The sequence below is a fragment of the Abrus precatorius genome, unplaced genomic scaffold, assembly GCF_003935025.1.
Source record: "Abrus precatorius isolate BTA unplaced genomic scaffold, Abrus_2018 Scaffold4, whole genome shotgun sequence".
NCBI classification, from domain to species: Eukaryota; Viridiplantae; Streptophyta; class Magnoliopsida; order Fabales; family Fabaceae; genus Abrus; species Abrus precatorius.
Genome location: NW_020874384.1, coordinates 13539153 through 13558962, shown reverse-complemented (window position 1 = coordinate 13558962; position 19810 = coordinate 13539153). Strand labels below are relative to the sequence as shown.

Sequence of the window (19810 nt, the reverse complement as noted above, 5' to 3'; positions counted from 1 at the left end):
TTGAAAGAGAATCTGGTGGAGGAAATGATAGAGAAGATTCATGTGGAGCTGCAGCATTTATAAGATGGTTGGTGGCTTTGTAGGAAGGGAAAGGAAAGGGAAGAAGGATTAGAGTTCTTGCACTTGTCAAATGATAGAAAAGTTATGCTAAAACATTTGTCATTATCCTAACCCTTGTAAACAGTAGCACCATCAAGACCAATCGTTGCTGTTCAGAAACCAACACGTCATCTTCAAGTCAAACTCATAATAGATTGCGCTTACACTAACAACAACTTCATCACTTACAACTTAAGATTTTGTGCTTAAGTGAAGCCCAACTACTAGATATGAATATATGCATATATACAAAGGAAAACTACGAAGAAGAATAGTGTGTAATTACATTCTCACAAGAAGAAGTTAAAGAGGATGTGAAAGAAAGCTAGAAGATGAAAGCAAAACAAACCCAAAAAATAATGAGTTATAATCTTAGGAACTAAATGTCTATCGATAATAATCTCAAGGACTAAAATGCTCGACAAGTTATAATCTCAAGGACTAAAATGAAACGAAACATATACTGTACAACATACAACGTCGTTTTTACCACGTAATCAATAACATGTGTCATTTAACATGACACGCCAGCGTTATTTTGCCACATAAGCAATGACACGTGTAAATGTCCAACGAAGATGAAAGTTAGAGACTAACGTGATATTTTTAATTTTTCAGAGACTAAAATACAATACACAAACCCTCTCAAAGACTAAAATGAAGATTTAGTCGTATTAGTTTTATCAATCGTAATAATATTATTCCTACCCTCAATTCATTCTACTTTATAAATTTATTTTGAAAACATACATATACAACAAAAGAAATATTAGCAATACACTCTCTATAGCATACTTTCTATTACAAAAATTACCTAAGTATCACTATTTTCTCACTATTAAATTAATGTTTATTTCTTATCCTTTCATAATTTTCAATAAATTTTAGTAATGGACAAAATTTAAAAAAAATGAGTTAAAATTATACCACATGTTATATTCCATATTGAATTAATCCTATTTTATATATTATGTTATAGATTATAGATATGTGCAATTACTACCCCGATAATTACTCAATTTCTAACGGTGCCGATGAGTAATGTGAGGTAAAAAGATGTTCAAACCCTTCATATTTGTCAAACTGGCAGTCAAGGGTGAGTAATTGCAGACGCTGTATAACGGAACAAATTCCATTCAAGAATTATCCAACTTTACAATAAAGTTGAGTTAGAAAAGAAGAATTGACTGTGGAGTGTAATTTTTACAATATAAGCAAAATGTCTATATACCTCAATCTAGAACTATAATTTACATAAGTTATGAACTAAGCAAACCACTTCAATCCTTTCAGTCTGTTTATTAACATGAATAAATATGGTTGATCCGTATTCCATCCTCATAACACAGCACATATAGTTCCAAGGAACCATTTCTGGGCTCAGTGAGAATCAAATTATGAAACAAATTCTAATGATCTTCCTATGCACGTGCACCATATCAATCCTGATCAAGGACAATATCAGAAGGGTCTCCTACCCAGGGTCTCCCTTCCCTCCACTGAAACTTTATTCTTAGCTTGCCATTTGCATCTACTCCTACCACCCGTCCCTTACTGGCATGTGTCTCCATTCCCCATCCCCAACGTGGGGTCACCAATCCATCTTTGATCCTAACATTGTCTCCCACTTTAAATGGCCTAACCTGTTCCATTTCCCCTGCCTTACAAAGCCATAACCTCTCCATAAAACAGAAAGTCACCCACAGATCCTCATTTTCCATCCGATGCACCACTCCTATGCTTGAATGAGTCACTTCTCCCCACTGGTGAGTTGGGGTTGAAACTGATGCTTTAACCTTGACCCAGTCTCCAATACAGAGTTCCTTCTGTTCAACCGCCTCCACTTCTGATGGGTCCAACATCCATGCTTTTGATCCCACTGGTGTGTATATTCGAAGCTTTCCATCAGCATCGATGGTTTGAATCATTCCAATGCTTTCATGAGTGTGCCCTGACCAACCAAATCTTGGTTGCTTTACGTTAAGTTTAACTCTAACCTTCTGTCCAACAAAGAGTTTGTGAACTCTTTCAAGATGGGAACTTGGTCCTACCCACCTTTCTTGCTCTCCACAGAAGGCAACATAAGCACTTCTGTTACCTTCATCTCCTTCATGTCCTATGCCTTGTACAACACCAACACTACCTGGTCCAATTGATTTCCAATCATTGGCATTATCTTTCAACCTCACCCACTCTCCCACTTCAAACGTCTGCTCAATTTCCAGGTCTGCAGGATCTCCTCTCCACAATTCAGGCAAACCAAAGAATGCTACCTTCACTTCTCCATCAGCATGAATGCTGATTAAAACACCTCGTGATTCAGGCTGAGCTCCTCTCCAACCCCACCTCGGTTCCACCAAACCAGTTCTAAACCTAACATATTGTCCAACTTTAAAGCCAGGAACCTTTTCAACTTCTGTATAATGAGTCCATGACTTCAACTTACGGAAACAGCAAGCCAACTCCAAGTACCCAGAATCCTGTACACTATGTACAACAGCTATACTTTCTCTTCCAAAACTACTCAAGTCATAGCTTGATCTGCTTCCCAGGCTTGGTTTTGAGCGTACCCAGTCACCAACTTCAAATCCAGGAAGTTGTTCCACATCACCAGGAGAAACTTTCCACAAGCTCCGCCTACCAGGAACCCTCACCTACAATGAAACCAGAAAAATAACTTTTTGTCAATAGTAATCTAAGAATGCAATCACAAATAACCTTGTTACCAAAATGTTTTATATGAAATTTAGCTTTTTGAACAGCAGCAGTGGCCACAATTTCATGCCAGTACAATTTTACTTGGAGATTAAAAATGCCAGCGAAGCTATAAACTGAAAGCAGTTTTCTAAGAATGTCTGACTCTTGATCCTACATTTTTACAGGGCAGCGGGTGTCCCTCTAGTACCAAAACCTTTGATATTCCTAGCACTTAACCAACAAAGCTATACCATTAGGACCAACTTGATAAAATAGTCAATCAATAATTTGCAACTCATGGTTCAGTTTTGAGTTTGGCATCGTTATACTTAAATAGAAACATTTTCGGTTTTAAGATTACAACAGGGCCTCGATTTGAAACTAACGTCTTTCAAACTTGAATTTTAGCTTTATAAGGTGGCAGAAACGAATTGACTCAGTTCACCCACTACACAAGAATTTATTCTAATGAAGGCTAAATCCTAGGAAATATTTAGTCTTATAAGCTTTCTATACCAAAAATAAATAGCTACGCAGAAAACTGTAGTGGATCCACTTTGTTAATAGTCATTACAAGTATGATACCTTGCGCAAAATTTAGAAAATACTTAAATACATATTCTTACATTGAGAGCACCATCCAGATCAATTCTCACTATTTTTCCAACAGTAGCTGGAGATTCGTTTGACCGTCCAAGTCTTGGCTGGTTCAAAGATGGAATCATACGAATTTCTTGCCCCACCTCAAAATGGGGAACTTTCTCCACATCAGTGACCGAGCAAGGAAAAAGCTTATTCCTGAAGCAAAAGGCAATACCCATATCACCATCGTCCTCCAAGCTATGAATTACTCCAATACTGTTTCTTGTAATATCCTCCCATCCATATCTTGGAGCAGACACTGAAGCCTTAACTCTGACCCAATCTCCAACCTGCAGTTGGACAAAATAACAAATTAAATAAAGTTGATAATTATAACACATCATAATATATAAAAAGAAGAAACATAAATTGGTATATAAAGGTCAAGAACAAGAATTATCACCTTAAAATCTTCTAACTTCTCCATATCTGATGGATCTGCTTGCCATGGAACAGGTCGGTTTGGTATATCTATTATTAAGAGGCCATCACTTTCAATCTCTCTTATTTTTCCAACACTATGATGTGTCTCACCCCCCCAAGCATATCTAGGTTCTGCAACAGATCGCTTCACACATACCTGATCATCGATCTGTAAGATAAAAAAATTGGTGATGCAATTAATGCAATTAAGTAAGGAGACAAATAAACTGTCATAAAAAGGAAATTAGACTAACTTCTTTCTTACCCTAAAAGGGACAACATGTTCAACCTCCTCTGGTTCACAATGCCATGGAGTTGAAAGATAACTCAGTTCTATCAACAAACTACTGTCTGGTCTGATACAATATACAATGCCAGTGCTTCCTGGTGTCACAGATCCTAACCCATACTTTGTAGATGTAAGAGAAGGGCGAATACGAACCCAGTCTCCAACCTTGAACTCCTCAACCCGTTCCAACTCTCCTGGGTCCGCTTTCCATCCTCTGGATTGTCCAGGAAACCCAACACGGATGATCCCATCATCATCAACACATAATACTGTCCCAATGCTGTCACGCGACTGCCCCGGCCAACCAAACCTAACATAGATAATTACTCATCAATATCAATGAGAGCAAGAAAAACATGTGTCATGCACAAGGCACTAGTTAATAAAATCTATATGTTAGGAAGGTGGTCTAAGTTTTGTTAGTTAGAAAGTATAAAAAAAGGGAGGGAATAACAAAAAAGGGAGTTAGGAAATGTATTCTTGAAGTGGAGATTTAATCTCTGGAAAGGAGCTGTGAGCTCTGGAATTGTATGTAAATTCTGAGCCTTGCTTGATTGAGTAATAAAGATTCAGCCTCATCCTGTCACTCGTCTTCTCTTATCTTTGAATCCTAATAAATATCCTGTCATATTTGTATTCCTTTTTTTCATGTCCAGCCAATGATTTCTTTGCCTACACAATATTGGGTCACAAAGAAGGACATGAGAACTCTAGAGGGACAATTTCTTATCACTTTGCTTTACGTTCTTTCTCTCTCTCTCCCTCCCTTTTTGTCCATTCTATTGATTGCAGAATTTGGAAATTTGTCATTATATCTTATGTTTCTACGAAGGAAGACATATATAATGATGCAATGGCAATATAGAAACTCAAATAAATCTCAAACAAGACAAATAACCTCTCCAATCTGTTTAGGTATTTTATAAGGATCAAAGAAAACCCTCCTACAAAGGCTGCATACACATAAAAAGTCATTATATCATATAATGCTAGGATTAAGCACATATATAATGCTTGGAATTAGCTGTTACTGACTCAAGGGTGATTGGTGCTAATTAGTTCTGATTCCTCTTGTAATTACTACTGTACATAATGTAAATATATGAATGTACTGATAGACCGCATACTTTTCCTAACTTTTATTAATTTGAAGTAGATTTTATGTGAATACAAACCTGGGCTCTTTCACATCCTCTTTAAGCTGAACATGTTGTCCCCTGTCTAATGGAATGACTTTTACAACTTCATTTGCCAAAACACAATACTCTCCAGAACAAAATGAAACAATGAGATTATCCTTGTCTGAAACTTTTTGCACAAAGCCCACAAGCTTCTGCCGATCACCTGCCCACCCATTTGTTGGAGCTATGAAAGTTTTTCTAAACTTCACCCAGTCTCCCACGTCAAATCTAAAACAATCAAAATAATTTATAAGCATCTCACCTCTATTGAATTTATGCGGCTTAAGTTAGGAAGGGAGAGAAAGAAAAAGTAGCTTTTTTCAGTGAAGGTTCTTGATAATATGCTACTATAAAAAGTACAAAGCAGTAGCACTCTCTGATTCTACGAAAAAAAGTAGTGTACAAACCCAAGCACACTAAGACAATAAATTCCAAACCCTAATTAAATGAGGAAAATAATTAGAAAACAAAATGAAATTAGAGAACAGCTCTTAAGGTTTCTTCCTAAATTAGAGAAGTAATTGATTTCACAAATATTTTAAAGATTTTCTACGGTATTCTAAAATATTCCAAGATCAATGGAGATATTTTTGAGAACACTAAATAAAAAAAATTAGGAAATGTTGTCTCCTCACATTGTAGGAGAGAGACAAACTCCTTTGTTCATGAGTGCATCTAACAGATCTTCAGATATCCATTCTCGGGGAAGAACCTCCAAGATGTCACGTAGAGTCTTGCCACTGTAATAAAACGTAACTCTCTCAGTCATAGTATGATAGTAGGGACTTTCTTCATAATGCAAAAAAATGAAAATTTCCTAGAATTTTTCTAAAACGATGCTAGATGGACAAAAGTTTTTCAGATGTTTAAAATCTGAAAAATTTAATCAAAATCAAACAAAAATGAGTGCATGAAGCTGCAACTTGCCTGTGGTTTCTGACTACAACATCAGCATTAGGATTCCGTAGCATAACAATGAGCCAGTCAAGATTTTCACGTATCCTTTTTGCTGTATCTGCTGCTATATGGAAAGAAGTGTTACCATCATCATCCTGAGACAAAATAAACACCTTAGAACCTGAAATCACAAATATAATAGCAAGACTTACTTTCAAAAGATAGGTTGGATGTCAACTTCCAAATATTTCTAGCAAGTAAGAAAATTTAGAAATAAAGAGTAAATTACATTCCCCTCCGTTTCAAGATGCTATATAACAATACCCTCCCTTCTATTTTAAAATTATATAAATCCTTCCCCTAAAAATTAAAATGCACCACAATTTAATCCATTTTAAGTTTTTCATTAAAGCACTGTTAGAAAATAAACCATAGTCTAGTTTTCATTAAATTTATTTTTTACCTTTAGTCTAATTTTAATTTATATGCCCTGTTTCCTATTCTGTACTCTACCTTTTTCTTTGAATGTATTAAAGCTGCAAGTCGTTTATATCAAGGTGAGAATTTTTTTTTTATTTTTATTATTCGATGTCAAGACAAGTCTTTAAAACTCTTATAACAATGAATCAATGACAAGTGTTTACTGTTCCATGAAAATACATTGAGCTCGCTGAGCTTCTTGAATATTGACAAAGAAAGTGAAAAAATTATTAAAAAAATATGTTTTGGTAAAATATGTCAAACAAGTGTTTAAAGTTCTTTAACTAAAACTTAAAGTGGATTAAATTTTTATTCATTTTTTTTATTTTTTAGTGGAGGGGGTTATATAATTTTAAACTACAAGAGAGGGTAGTGTAAGATATACATCTTTTAAGGGAAGGGAATATAATTTACTCAAAAATAAATTCCACCCTCTTTATCTTGGTTCGTGTACACAAGCCAGCCTAAAATGTAAAAGAAGATAGATAAGATAAAGACAACAATAAATCAAAACAAATGCTCACTCACTATTCAAGCCAAAAGGTAGATTTAAAACTTACACATTTTTAAATGTTAGTATATAATGTTTTGCTGGTAACACTTTACCCCCCTGAACTTTTGTTCACTAATGAGCAGTTAAATTGAATGGTAAGGTTCCATTGTAAAACTTCATCCTCAAGAAGTTTGTTGCAATCTAAAATCTGTCAATTAAGAATATTTTAGTTCTAGTCAAGTGCCAACCACACCGTTTAACTGCCTAGTTGTTAATATTAGGGTGCACCACAGAATGTTATAACGAAGTACTTAGTTTTTGAGATGTTATGTACTAACTTCTAAAAGTGGATAAACCGCTAATTGTTAAACTGTAATTCATCTGACAGTTTAAAATGCCTGCAATGGCAGCAAACATTAAACTTTCAACTATATCAGCAGACCTTAAACATCCCCAAACAGAAGACAAGTAGACAACTGTATACACTTAGAGAAAAGTTTCAATATTCCATTCCATGTCCTCGACAGCATACACAACTGTTAGAATTTTAATAACAATCATGTCCCTCAGATGTGTTAGTCCTCCAATCTTATTTCATTATAACACTTTATGTAATACTATACTGAAACAGAGTAAATGTGAAACTTGAATGAAAACCTGCAAACTACAATTTGCCCCAACAGATAGAAGTAGTTGAACACATGACTTAGCTCCCCTAGCTAAGGCTATGTGTAGTGGTATGCTGTTGTGCGCATTGCGAATGTTCACATCAACACCAGCAGCAAGAATAACCTACATCATAAAAAATAAAAAGTTGCTTAACATTAGATATAAAATGATCATACTTCAGAGACCAAAATGATACTGAATATAGATTGATGTTTAATCATTCTAATCAAAAAGCTGGTTTACTCACCTTAACCAATTCAACATCATCAGTCATAACAGCTATATGCAAAGCTGTCCACCCGCGCTGTGAATCTTGAGCATATGGATCTGCTCCTGCAGCAAGTAATATTTGCACCAATTCTCTCCCCTCTATGTTTGGAATGAGCAAACAATATCAGATAATTTAACTATTGAATAAAACAGAAGCAATAACAAATGATTTTAAAATATCAATGCTCTAGTGTTTTTTTAACAGATGGATGGGAAATGCAGGTATAACAACAGAACAGCACTGTGTCAGTATGGGTTATGATTAACGTGTAGTAGCTGTAAACTATTTAATACAGAGATGATGCGCCTGTGCTTCCATTCTCATGCAAGTGCACAGCTTTACCATAAATAATGCAAATAAGTTCTTACTTCTGGGGAGCACTTTAGCTTTTAAAATTAGAAATCGTTATAACTTCAAAAGTTATGCTTTATTTAAAAATATGACTAAATTTGAAGTTTCCATAACCAGAATTACAATAAGTACATAAAATTTAACTAAAACAAAATACACGATTATATTTGTTAGGATCAGTCCAAACATAACTTTTCTAGGGTCAGAAAGACAAACAAAATTTCAGCTAGTGAAAGTAAAGGAAAACATTCCCAACATCCCATTAAGCAACACATCAAAAACTTCAACATGCTTTTATGTACAGTTTCTGATAACTACACATGCATTCTTCCAGGTAGGATATTATCATTGCAAAAATACTTGCAAAATTATATCATAAGACTTCCAATGAAACTAATGTTCAACATCATGATCATATAAAACTACTTTTAAACAAGAATGTGCGTGGTGTAAGCAGATTTAAATATCTGCCTAAGATGGCTGTGTGTTAAGTAATGATCTTAAAAATAAGCTCGCATTTAACTATGGGCTTGGCTTGACAAGTTACATGATCTGAAAATCCTACAGTTCAACTTGAGAATTATCAAAGAGATTTGTGAAGGATACAGAAGGCTTAGTGAGGATTAAGGTAGAGGAAGAAAACACCCTTTAAGGAGCTAAGGGGTTTTAATGACTTCTATTGAACATTTGAAAAAAGAAACTATATTTTGAATTGATTTCCAGTATAAATTACTACATAAGCATTACGTAAATAGAGTAATTATAGGTTGATTATGTAATCAGGGACATCATGTATTTTTGGTGATGAGGTTACTGTAAATCCTTGTATTTATTCTCTCTCAACTTCCTCTAAGTATCTAACACATCTGCATTTACTATGACTCAAACTCCTGACCACATATTTAGTTGAAATAACCCCCTACCATTTAATCCATGTGCTCAGGTGGTTTTTATTACTTTATATAAACTTTTAGACTTTCTATAAATATTTTTGTTTATATAAAATTCATAATACTTAATATATTATATTTTATTATTTAATTTTAAAATTATTGTAATTTTATTAAATCTTATCATTTTAATACATACTATTTTTTGTCATAGAATTAAGTTAAAATAATTTTTAAAATAAAATATGTGTGCATTGCATAGGTTACTAACTAGTTCACAATAAAGACATGCATTTTGTGTAAGCAAACACACACCCTAATGCTTTCAGTTTCAATAAATAGAATTAATTAATGAAATAATACTTTTAAAGTTGAGGTAAAAATATGGAAGTAAATTATTAAAATTGAGATACAACTTTATTAATATGAGGTGCCAAAATTCAAATTAAGATTATAATAATCTTAAAATCCAATTTATCTAGAAAAAAAAAAAAAGATATCTTCAAAGGGATACAGCATATAAAGATTTAAAACAAAATATAATAAATATTATTTGAAAGGAATAAAAAATTAACAAAAAATAAAATTAAATGTTTACTGTAGAAGTCACGTGGCTAAATGAGGATAAGAGTAATTCCTTAAAAACATTCTCACTCAAGAATATAGTTAGCTGATCAGATTGAGAAAATCATAAGAGTTCACTGGAAAAGGATCAGCTAGAATCTGAAAGGCGTACAGATAACCTAAAAACCCCTTGGCTTTTATCATAAGAAGTTTTATTAGCAAAAATTAAGAAAATATACAAGAAGAATTACACCAACATTTGAAATAAGTAAAAATCAATAATAACATATTTGAATAGAAAACTACAATAGCTCAAGCAACTGAAAAGACATGTTGAAATCATTATCAAGCATCAACCAATTATCCCTGACCTACATACCACTTTCATGATCTTTCTTAGAGGCAGCAGCCATGCACAAAGCAGTGCCCACAGAGCTCGGTATGTCAATTGATTCAGCAAGCTCATCAGATGTTGCAACTCCCACCCATCTTTTTACAACGGCAACATTCCATGTTGCCACACACAAGTGTAGCGGTCTGCAACATCAAAATAGTAAGACTACATGATCACATATGCATGCGAGGCAAAATAATATCTAAATTCTACACATGCAATAACGAAAAAGCATTTAAAATCTTCTTTTGTATAATATATAAGTTGTTAATGTATTTTCCAGGAATTGAGTACAATCAGGTTTTGTACACATAGCAAACACATTTTAGGCTTAAAAAGAAAATTGAAGGGATGTCTATTCTTACGTCATATTTTTTGAATTCAAGATGGCCATTGATCTACTGCCTCCACTTTCCAGTATCACAAGAGCGCACTCAGTGTACTTCTTGGCAACTGCTATATGCAGTACAGATTCACCTTCATCATCCACTGCATTAGGATCAGCTCCAGCTAATAGTAATTCCTGTTATTTTACCATAAATTTATATGAAAATAGCTCCAATAAAAGCATCTGAATATAATTTGAGTAAAACATACTTGCATGCAATCTGGTTGGCCATGATAAGCACAAACATGAGCAACAGAAGGGCCAAAGCCATCTTTCAACCGTGACCTCACATTAGCACTTCTTTTAATAAGACCATGAACACATTCCGGGGATCCTGCAGCTAATGCATAAACAAGAGGTGGATCTCCATCTTTGTCCAAGACGTCAACATTTGCCTCTTCATACTCCAAAATAGCCTCAACAAGTTCTGTACTGCCACGTCTACAAGCCAAGTGGAGAGCGGTTTGTCCTTCAGCATTTTGAGTTTCCAATAGAGAAGATAGGTAGTTGCTGCCATAATCTGATGCAGCCTTGACAAGAAGATCCCTGTACAACAGAATAAAGCAAAAGAATGAGATGCAAAATTCAAATGAAAGCTAGCTCAAGGAAAATTATTTGCCACTTTGTGGCACCAACCAACCTAACACTTCTGACATCCCCCGCAGAAACAAGTTGGTGAAGATGGAATGGGTTTTGCTGAGAAACTTCTAATTCAGGCAAAGGGGACAACTCCATCCCATTTGATGAAAAGCTTTTAACGAAGTCACTGTATTCATAGAAATACATAAAATTATATAAGACAACTGTTGGACATCTATGGCAACTGCAGATTTGGTTCATTCACAAGCTTGCTCATGTAATTAGATATCAAAAACCATAATTAGCCTATGCTTTGACTGCTCAATCAGATGGCATAAAAATAGCATAGAAGATACGAGTCACAGATATAATAAATTATGAGACTTACTTGTCAGGGCTTGCAGGAGGGCTGCGGGGTATTCCCTGTAAATGACGAAGAAATATTGTTAACATTGCATTAAAACTAGGCCTTTTAGATGGTTTAAACTGCAAGCACTCTCCAATCATCCTCCACAAATCACTAGGTATTCCACCACCAACCACACTAGCATATTGTGGAGGCAGTTTCTTCGCCTTGACAACTGCTTGATAAATTTCCTCTGTACTTAAACCAGCCCAACTGCACAAGCATAGAATTTGCTATATGAAAATCTAGAAAAAGAAATGTGAAGAACATCATGAAGAAAAATTGAATAAAGAATGGGTTGATTCACATACGGAACAAAACCTGTGCACATCTCCACCAGCGTACAGCCAAAACTCCATGAATCAGACTCTGTTGATATACCTATTGCATCATCCCAGAACAAATTTAATGACTTCTTCACAGGTTCCCCCCAAGCCTCTGGAGCTGTATAATGTGGGCTAAGCATTGTACATTCCATACAGGAGTGGGTCTTTGAGGCATAACACTCAGGTTGCGCCTTCCAGCAGGAATGCTTCTTCAGAATTGCAGCAAGTCCATAATCAGAAACCACTGCATGGCCATTTGAATCGAGAAGAAGATTGGATGGTTTTATATTCATGCAAACAACGCCTGCAGCATGAAGCTCAGCAATCCCTCGCGTAATGTCAGCTCCATATCTACATTTGGCAAAATTTGATGACACAATTCATAGCTATCACAGGCAATTAGTATACAATAAGGAAGACTTCAAATTACATGGAAATTATTTTTAAGCTGCTCATATTGCGTAAATAAGAATTAAGAAAGCAAATCAAGTCATTGATTAAAAAGTTCTGATGAAATGTTTTCATATTTTCTACACAATTTTTATCCAAAAAATTCAACCCTTCCTTTGTTTATGCTTATTGTTCACGGATAAATTTTAAATATTAATTATTAAATAAACCAATCCTATTAACTCCTGTCGGATGATCATTGAGGTACAGCTAACTCACGTAAGCATTGACCGGCAGATAAACATGAACATTTGCATTCTCTTTAAAAGCAGTTCTTAAAATTCTCACCTGTGACATTGGCGATAATACTCCTCAAAAGAGTCTAGATAAATTAAAACTAACCAAACATTAAAATCACTATGCTTCTCTTCTATTGCTTAGTACCAAGTTCCAGCAATAAATTTCTTGCCACAACCTTGACCACAGAAACCACAGATAAAAGGGGAAAAAAAAACTACAACCAGACATTTGATTAGAGAATAAAAACAAGAAAACAGCGTTTTGCTAGTACAATCTCACCATACCTGAGTACACGACAGTCGCCTGAATTTCATAATATCTATTTATTCATAACTTTAAGAAATACTAACAACATATTTTTTATTGTTGGATGAAATTTATTTTGGCTGAAATTTATTGAAACTCACAAAATTATGTTAGTTTTAACAAACTTGTACAATATTCTTTCTGTAACAATCTTGCACAATTTTCTTTCTGTAACAAACTTGTACAATATTTTGTTATTTTGTCCTTTCTGTTATTTGTTATTTTGTCCTTTCTGCTATTAGAATTCTAAAAGAGTATGAATTGTATTCAGGGAAATCATTGTATATAAATATTGGATGATCCTTTGCTGAATTGTAAGGGAGATCAAAAACATTTCAAAACATTGTCATTCTTACCTTTTGTCATCTTCCGTCACATGGTATCAGAGATCTCTCCTGGAGCTCTGCTTATTCCTTCCAAATGTCTTCTACTCCTCTTGACAGTCCAAAGAACTCCAATAATGAAGGTCCTAAGAAAGAAAACCGTGGCAATGAAGCCACTGATCCTACCATGAATCCATCGAGTCCCTTCTTCATTCATCCTAGTGAAGGACCCTCCTCTGTCTCCATAACCCCTGTCCTTGATGGCACAAACTATCAGTCTTGGTCTCGTGCCATTAAAATGGCTTTAATCTCAAAAAACAAGATGGCTTTCTTGTTAGGCACCATTCCTGTTCCTAAGGTTGAAGAACCTCTTTATTCTGCTTGGGAAAGGTGCAATACCCTTATCATGTCGTGGTTACTCAACTCAGTTACTCCCTCCATCGTCCAAAGCGTTATTTTCCTCGAGTGTGCCATAGACATTTGGAATGACCTTCGCGAACGTTTTTCGCAAGGCGATCTCCTCAGAATTGCAGAGCTCCAGAAAGAAATATATGGACTTTCTCAAGGAACTCGTCTTGTCTCTGAGTTCTACACCGCACTGAAGATCCTCTGGGAAAAACTCGATAACTACAGACCCTTTTCTTCTTGCTCGTGTCCTGCAAAAACTTACCACCAACAGGATTTCATAATCCGATTCCTCAAAGGTTTGGACGAGCGCTTCTCTGTTGTGCGTTCCCAAATCCTTTTGATGGATCCTCTCCCCGCTATCAACCGCATCTTCTCCATGGTTGTCCAGCAGGAACGACAACTCGCTTCGTCTTCGCCTACTGAGCCCAACGCCTTTGTGAACGCAGCTAATCACTCTTTCTCCGGCAAAGGGCGTGGCTCTGGTCCTTCTTCCGCTGTCAAAGGAGTCTCCAACAAGAAATGCTCCTACTATCACCGTCCTGAACACACCATTGACGTGTGTTGGGGAAAGCATGGCTATCCCCCTGGCCATCCTCGATACCCAGGGAGGCCAAAGTTCAACCGCGATGCCTCTGGTTCTTCCTCCATCAACAACGCAGCTGTGATTGAACCAATTTTGGGAGGCAACGGTTTAGAGGAGGGAGGCCCCATCACATTGACCCAGACCCAATATCAAACCCTGATGTCTTTGCTCCAACCACAGCAACAAAAAAATGCTTCTGATGTAACAGGGTCCAACTCTCTCGTTCAGCCCAATAGAGTGAATCTCATCAACACTCCAAATGCTCAAAAAAATTTTGAGTGCAATGGTACCTCCTTTGTTTTTTGCACCAACACACACAACACCTTTTACACCACTCACAATGTCTCCTAGATCATAGATTCAGGAGCAACAGATCATGTTGCATCTTCTCTAAATTATTTTTCAAATTATTCTAATATTAAACCAATACAAATAAGTTTACCTGATAAGTCCATTGTTACTGCCCATATATCCGGAACAGTCATTTTCTCTCCCGAATTTATCATTCACAATGTTTTGTTTGTTCCGGAATTTCATTTTAATCTTTTATCCATATCCAAACTCATAATGATTCATAAATATATTCTCATCTTCCATGATTCTTTTTGCACTATCCAGGACAAGCATACATTGGGGATGATTGGTTTGGCTAATCTTCAACAAGGTCTCTATCATCTACAAGTCAACAAAGAAGCCAAGATTCTTTCACCAAACAAACCTTCCATTAATGAAAGTGCTACCAATGCCATCTCAAACTCCAACCTTTGGCATTATAGATTAGGACATCTCTCGGGAAACCAATTAAATATGTTATGTGAACAATTTCCTTTTATTCCAAAACATATTAATGAAAATTGTGACATTTGTCATTTTGCAAAACAAAGAAAATTGTCTTATTGCCTTAGTGATAGTAGAGCTTTTAAAAACATTGATTTGGTGCACATGGACATTTGGGGACTTTTTCTAAGGCCTCAATTCATGGTGAGAAATATTTTTAACTATCTTGGATGATTTTAGTAGATATACTTGGATTGTCTTATTGTAATTAAAATCCAAAGTAAAAATACATGTTCAAAATTTTATTTCTTTAATTGAAAACCAATTTGATTCCAAAATAAAATGTATTCGGACGGATAATGGTCCAGAATTTTTTCTTAAAGATTTTTTCGCTTCAAAAGGGATTATACATCACACCAGTTGTGTTTATACTCCTCAACAAAATGGGCGTGTTGAGAAAAAACACCAACATATTCTCAATGTGGCACGTGCTCTCATGTTCCAATCTCAATTGCCCAAACATTTTTGGTCTTATGCAATAAAACATGCAGTTTATCTTATTAATCATATACCTTCTCTAGTTACAAAGAAACAAATTCCTTATGAACTTTTGCATAATCAAAAACCTGATTTTTCCATGCTTAAAGTTTTTGGTTCTTTATGTTATGCATCAACAACTGGGCCCAAACGGAAATTCGATCCTAGGTCTAGAGGAGTTTTTCTCGGTTATCAATTTGATACAAAAGGCTATGTTATTTTAGACTTACAAAATAAAGACATTTTTGTCTCTAGAGATGTTATCTTCTATGAGTCTCATTTTCCTTTTAACAACAAACCCGAGGCCCAAGAAAAGGAAAAGTTATTTCCTCCACAAACAGAGACCTTCAATGACTTTGATCCTCTCCAACTCACACCTCAACCCAACAATTTTACACCTCAGGACCAACTTCCATCACAGACTCTCATTTCACCTCAAAACTTATCTTCCCCAACAACCTCATCCTCTCCACAAATTTCGCCATCAACCTCTCCATCCTAGTCAATCTCGCCACATATCTCTTCATCACCTCATCTAAGCCCTATCCCTTTCATACCAAGACGAACCACTCGTGGCTCTAAACCCAATGTTCGACTTGCGGATTTTGTTTGCTACAATATAGAGACCAAACCAAATCAATCATCGTCAACGTGCAGGTATCCTATTCAATCTGTTCTTTCTTCCATTACTGAGTCTGAGTGTCATTATATCATGAACCTAACTTCTGAGATTGAGCCCCGAAGCTATCAAGAAGCAATTTTGAAGCCGTGTTGGAAAGAAGCCATGAAGGATGAAATTGAGGCTTTAAAGCTGAACAAAACTTGGGAAATTGTGGAAACTCCTAAGAATGTCAAGCCCATAGGATGTAAATGGGTTTACAAAATCAAAAGGAAAGTAGATGGGAATGTGGAGAGATATAAGGCGAGGCTCGTTGCGAAAAGATTCTCCCAAGTTGAAGGGATAGACTTTTTCTCCAGTGGTTAAAATGGCCACCATCCGAGTTATCCTTGCCCTAGCTTCCATAAACAATTGGCAATTGCAGCAACTGGATGTTAGTAATGCCTTTCTACACGGTGACTTGTCCGAGGAGGTTTACATGAAGATTCCTCAAGGTCTATATGGGCATGAATCCTCACAGTGTTGCAAGCTCAAGAAATCTCTCTATGGGCTCAAACAAGCAAGTCGAAAATGGTATGAAAAACTCTCTAACCTTCTTTTCTCATCTGATTATTCACAATCACATGCTGATCACAGCTTGTTTATCAAGCATGAAAAAGGAGAATTTACTGCTTTACGGATATACGTTGATGATATTGTTTTAACTGGCAACTCTTTCACTGAAATAACAAAGCTCAAGCATACACTTCAATCCAATTTTCGAATTAAAGATTTGGGGAACTCAAATATTTTTTAGGATTAGAAGTAAGCAGGTCTGATGATGGCATCTTTGTATTTCAACGAAAATACTGCCTTGAGTTACTTTCAGATTCAGGATTATTGGGTTGTAAACCGAGTTCCACACCTATGGATAGCTCTCTTCGTTTAAAACAGGATAATTCGAGTGAATTACTTGATGATCCCCTATCCTATAGGCTCCTTGTTGGTCGTTTGATTTACCTCACAACGACTCGTCTAGACATCGTTTTTGCAACTCAGCAATTAAGTCAATTCATGGCAAATCCTACAAAGTCTTATTTAGGTGCTGCAAAAAGAGTTCTTAAATACTTGAAAGGCTGTCCAAACAAGGGACTCTACTTCAAACGAAATTCTCCTATTCACCTAATTGGGTTTAGTGATGCTGATTGGGCAACTTGCGTCTCCACACGCCGTTCAGTCACAGGGTATTGTTTCTTCATAGGGAACTCTTTAATTTCCTGAAAAACCAAAAAACAGAATACTGTGTCTCGTTCTTCCTCCGAAGCAAAATATAGAGCCCTTGCTACTAGCACCTGTGAGTTGCAATGGTTAACTTACCTTCTCAATGATCTCAAAATTCAGTGTTCTAAGTCAGCAGCACTTTATTGTGATAATCAGAGTGTTTTACACATTGCTGCAAATCCCGTATTTCATGAAAGAACGAAACAATTGGAGATAGATTGCCATTTGGTTCAAGAAAAGGCACAAGCAGGTTTAATGAAACTTCTACCAATTCCATCATCTCGACAACTTGCTGATATCTTCACTAAAGCTCTTCCTCCTCGGCTATTCCATGCAAACTTGTCCAAGCTAGAGATGGTTGACACTCCTCTCCAGCTTGAGGGAGGTTAACAAACTTATACAATATTCTTTCTGTAACAATCTTGCACAATTTTCTTTCTGTAACAAACTTGTACAATATTCTGTTATTTTGTCCTTTCTGTTATTTGTTATTTTGTCCTTTCTACTATTAGAATTTTAGAAGAGTATGAGCTCTATTTAGGAAAATCATTGTATATAAATATTGGATGATCCTTTGCTGAATTGTAACGGAGATCAAAAACATTCCAAAACACTGTCATTCTTACCTTTTGTCATCTTCCGTCACAAGTTTCACACATAATTTAATGACTCTCACTCATAATTTCATTGTTTCTAATAAATTCTAACCAACAAAGTGCCTAAAAAAGAGTATGTTGTTCGCACTCCTCTAACTTCAATCATATCATAAGTGTGTAATATGTTGACACATAAAAGGGTCCAATGTGAATCTTATACGTCACACGATATTCATAAACTAAGTTTATAATATCTATTCTTTTACTTTTTTATAAACAATTTTATAATTACCATTTATTTACAGTTTCGAATCATATCCATGTTTCGTCATACACAGTTTAATATAAACTTTACACCACACAACATATCTATAAATTATATTTTATATCTATTTATTTATTTATTTATAATTAATAACCACATTATTGCTTTGAAGTAATAAAACAAAAATCAAAAGACAAAAAAATCACAAGCAAAACATTTCTGATAGCTTTTTTTTAACTTATTTCAAAAATTTATTATTATAATTTATTAAAATAAGCTTTATTTTTAGCTTATTTTATTATGCTTCATGATCAAAGCTCTCATCCAATTAAACTTCATTAAACAAGCGATTAACTAAGTTGTTTATCCATGTACACCTGAAATCAACTGCAAGTGCTACCTTTCAACTGGACCTTATCCTTATATTTTAAATATTAAAAAATCAAGCAAACAAATAAAAATAATAATAAAAAAAATAAAAACCTTAATACTTGCTCCAGAGTGAGTCTTCCCTCGTTGCGTTGCATCTCAGACTGAACCGATCCATAACACCGGTCCATCACAATACACAAACTATCACCAACTCTCATTGCCCCATGAAACGTGCACACATTCCTACACCACATTGAGCCCCTTCGCAAAACCTCAAGCTTCTCCATCACCCACTCCACCTCCTCCACCGCGTCCACCTTCTTCACCGCCACCTTACGCCCGCTCTGCCGCCCTCCGCCGCCGATCACCGCCGTCCACGTCTCCACGCCCTCCCTCCTCCCCTCCCCAATCCGCCTCACCAGCCTCACTTCCCCGTGCGCCGCCACCACCGCCGCCGCACTGCTCCGCCGCAAAACGCCGCCGTCTTCCTCTTCTTCTTCGTCTTCTTCGTCCGTGTAATCGAAATCGAAGTCAAGAACGGACCTCACGGCGTTAGAAGACGGCGAACGGAGGAGCGCGAGGACAGGGTAGTTTTTGGGAAGCGCGTAAACGGAGTTTCCGACGAGGGACACGTGGCGGCATGGAGGACACGTGAGCGTGGTGTCCGTTGAAGCGGAGAACATTCTAGAAAGGCAGTCTCGGCAGAAGCCATGGCCGCATTGGAGAAGCAGTGGGACCCGCTCCTCCTCGTCGTAGCGCGTTTGGCACACGGAACAACATGCCACTTTCGTTTTCATTTTCTTTTTCATTCCTCCGAACCCAACCCAACCAAACAAAACCAGAAGTTGAATCTATGAAGGCAATGGAAATAGAGGAATCCACCGAAGGAAAATAAAATGAGTTTTAGAGATAGAAAAGTAAAAATAAACGATGTTTGTGTGAATGGGTCTTCCTCATGGTTTCAACTTCAACCTTTTCAGTACGTAGGATTGGCTGAGCAACTAGCGTGGTTAGTAGTTGACTTTTAGTTCTTTT

The 19810-nt window shown here is 36.1% G+C and overlaps 1 protein-coding gene across 1 annotated transcript; it reads right to left on the bottom strand.

Moving 5' to 3' along the window:
* Window positions 1–1222: 1222 nt before the first annotated feature.
* Window positions 1223–19642, bottom strand: LOC113864690 (E3 ubiquitin-protein ligase KEG-like). The gene is made up of 16 exons (XM_027498696.1): window positions 18887–19642; window positions 12025–12390; window positions 11696–11926; window positions 11369–11494; window positions 10938–11274; window positions 10706–10863; window positions 10326–10483; window positions 8118–8239; window positions 7859–7993; window positions 6259–6383; window positions 5967–6071; window positions 5326–5559; window positions 4127–4460; window positions 3842–4030; window positions 3423–3728; window positions 1223–2753 (listed from the first exon to the last, which is right to left on the bottom strand). The coding sequence occupies exons 1-16, from the start codon at window positions 19582–19584 to the stop codon at window positions 1539–1541; spliced, it is 4839 nt and encodes a 1612-aa protein (XP_027354497.1). The 5' UTR covers window positions 19585–19642; the 3' UTR covers window positions 1223–1538.
* Between the last annotated feature and the right edge of the window lie 168 nt (window positions 19643–19810).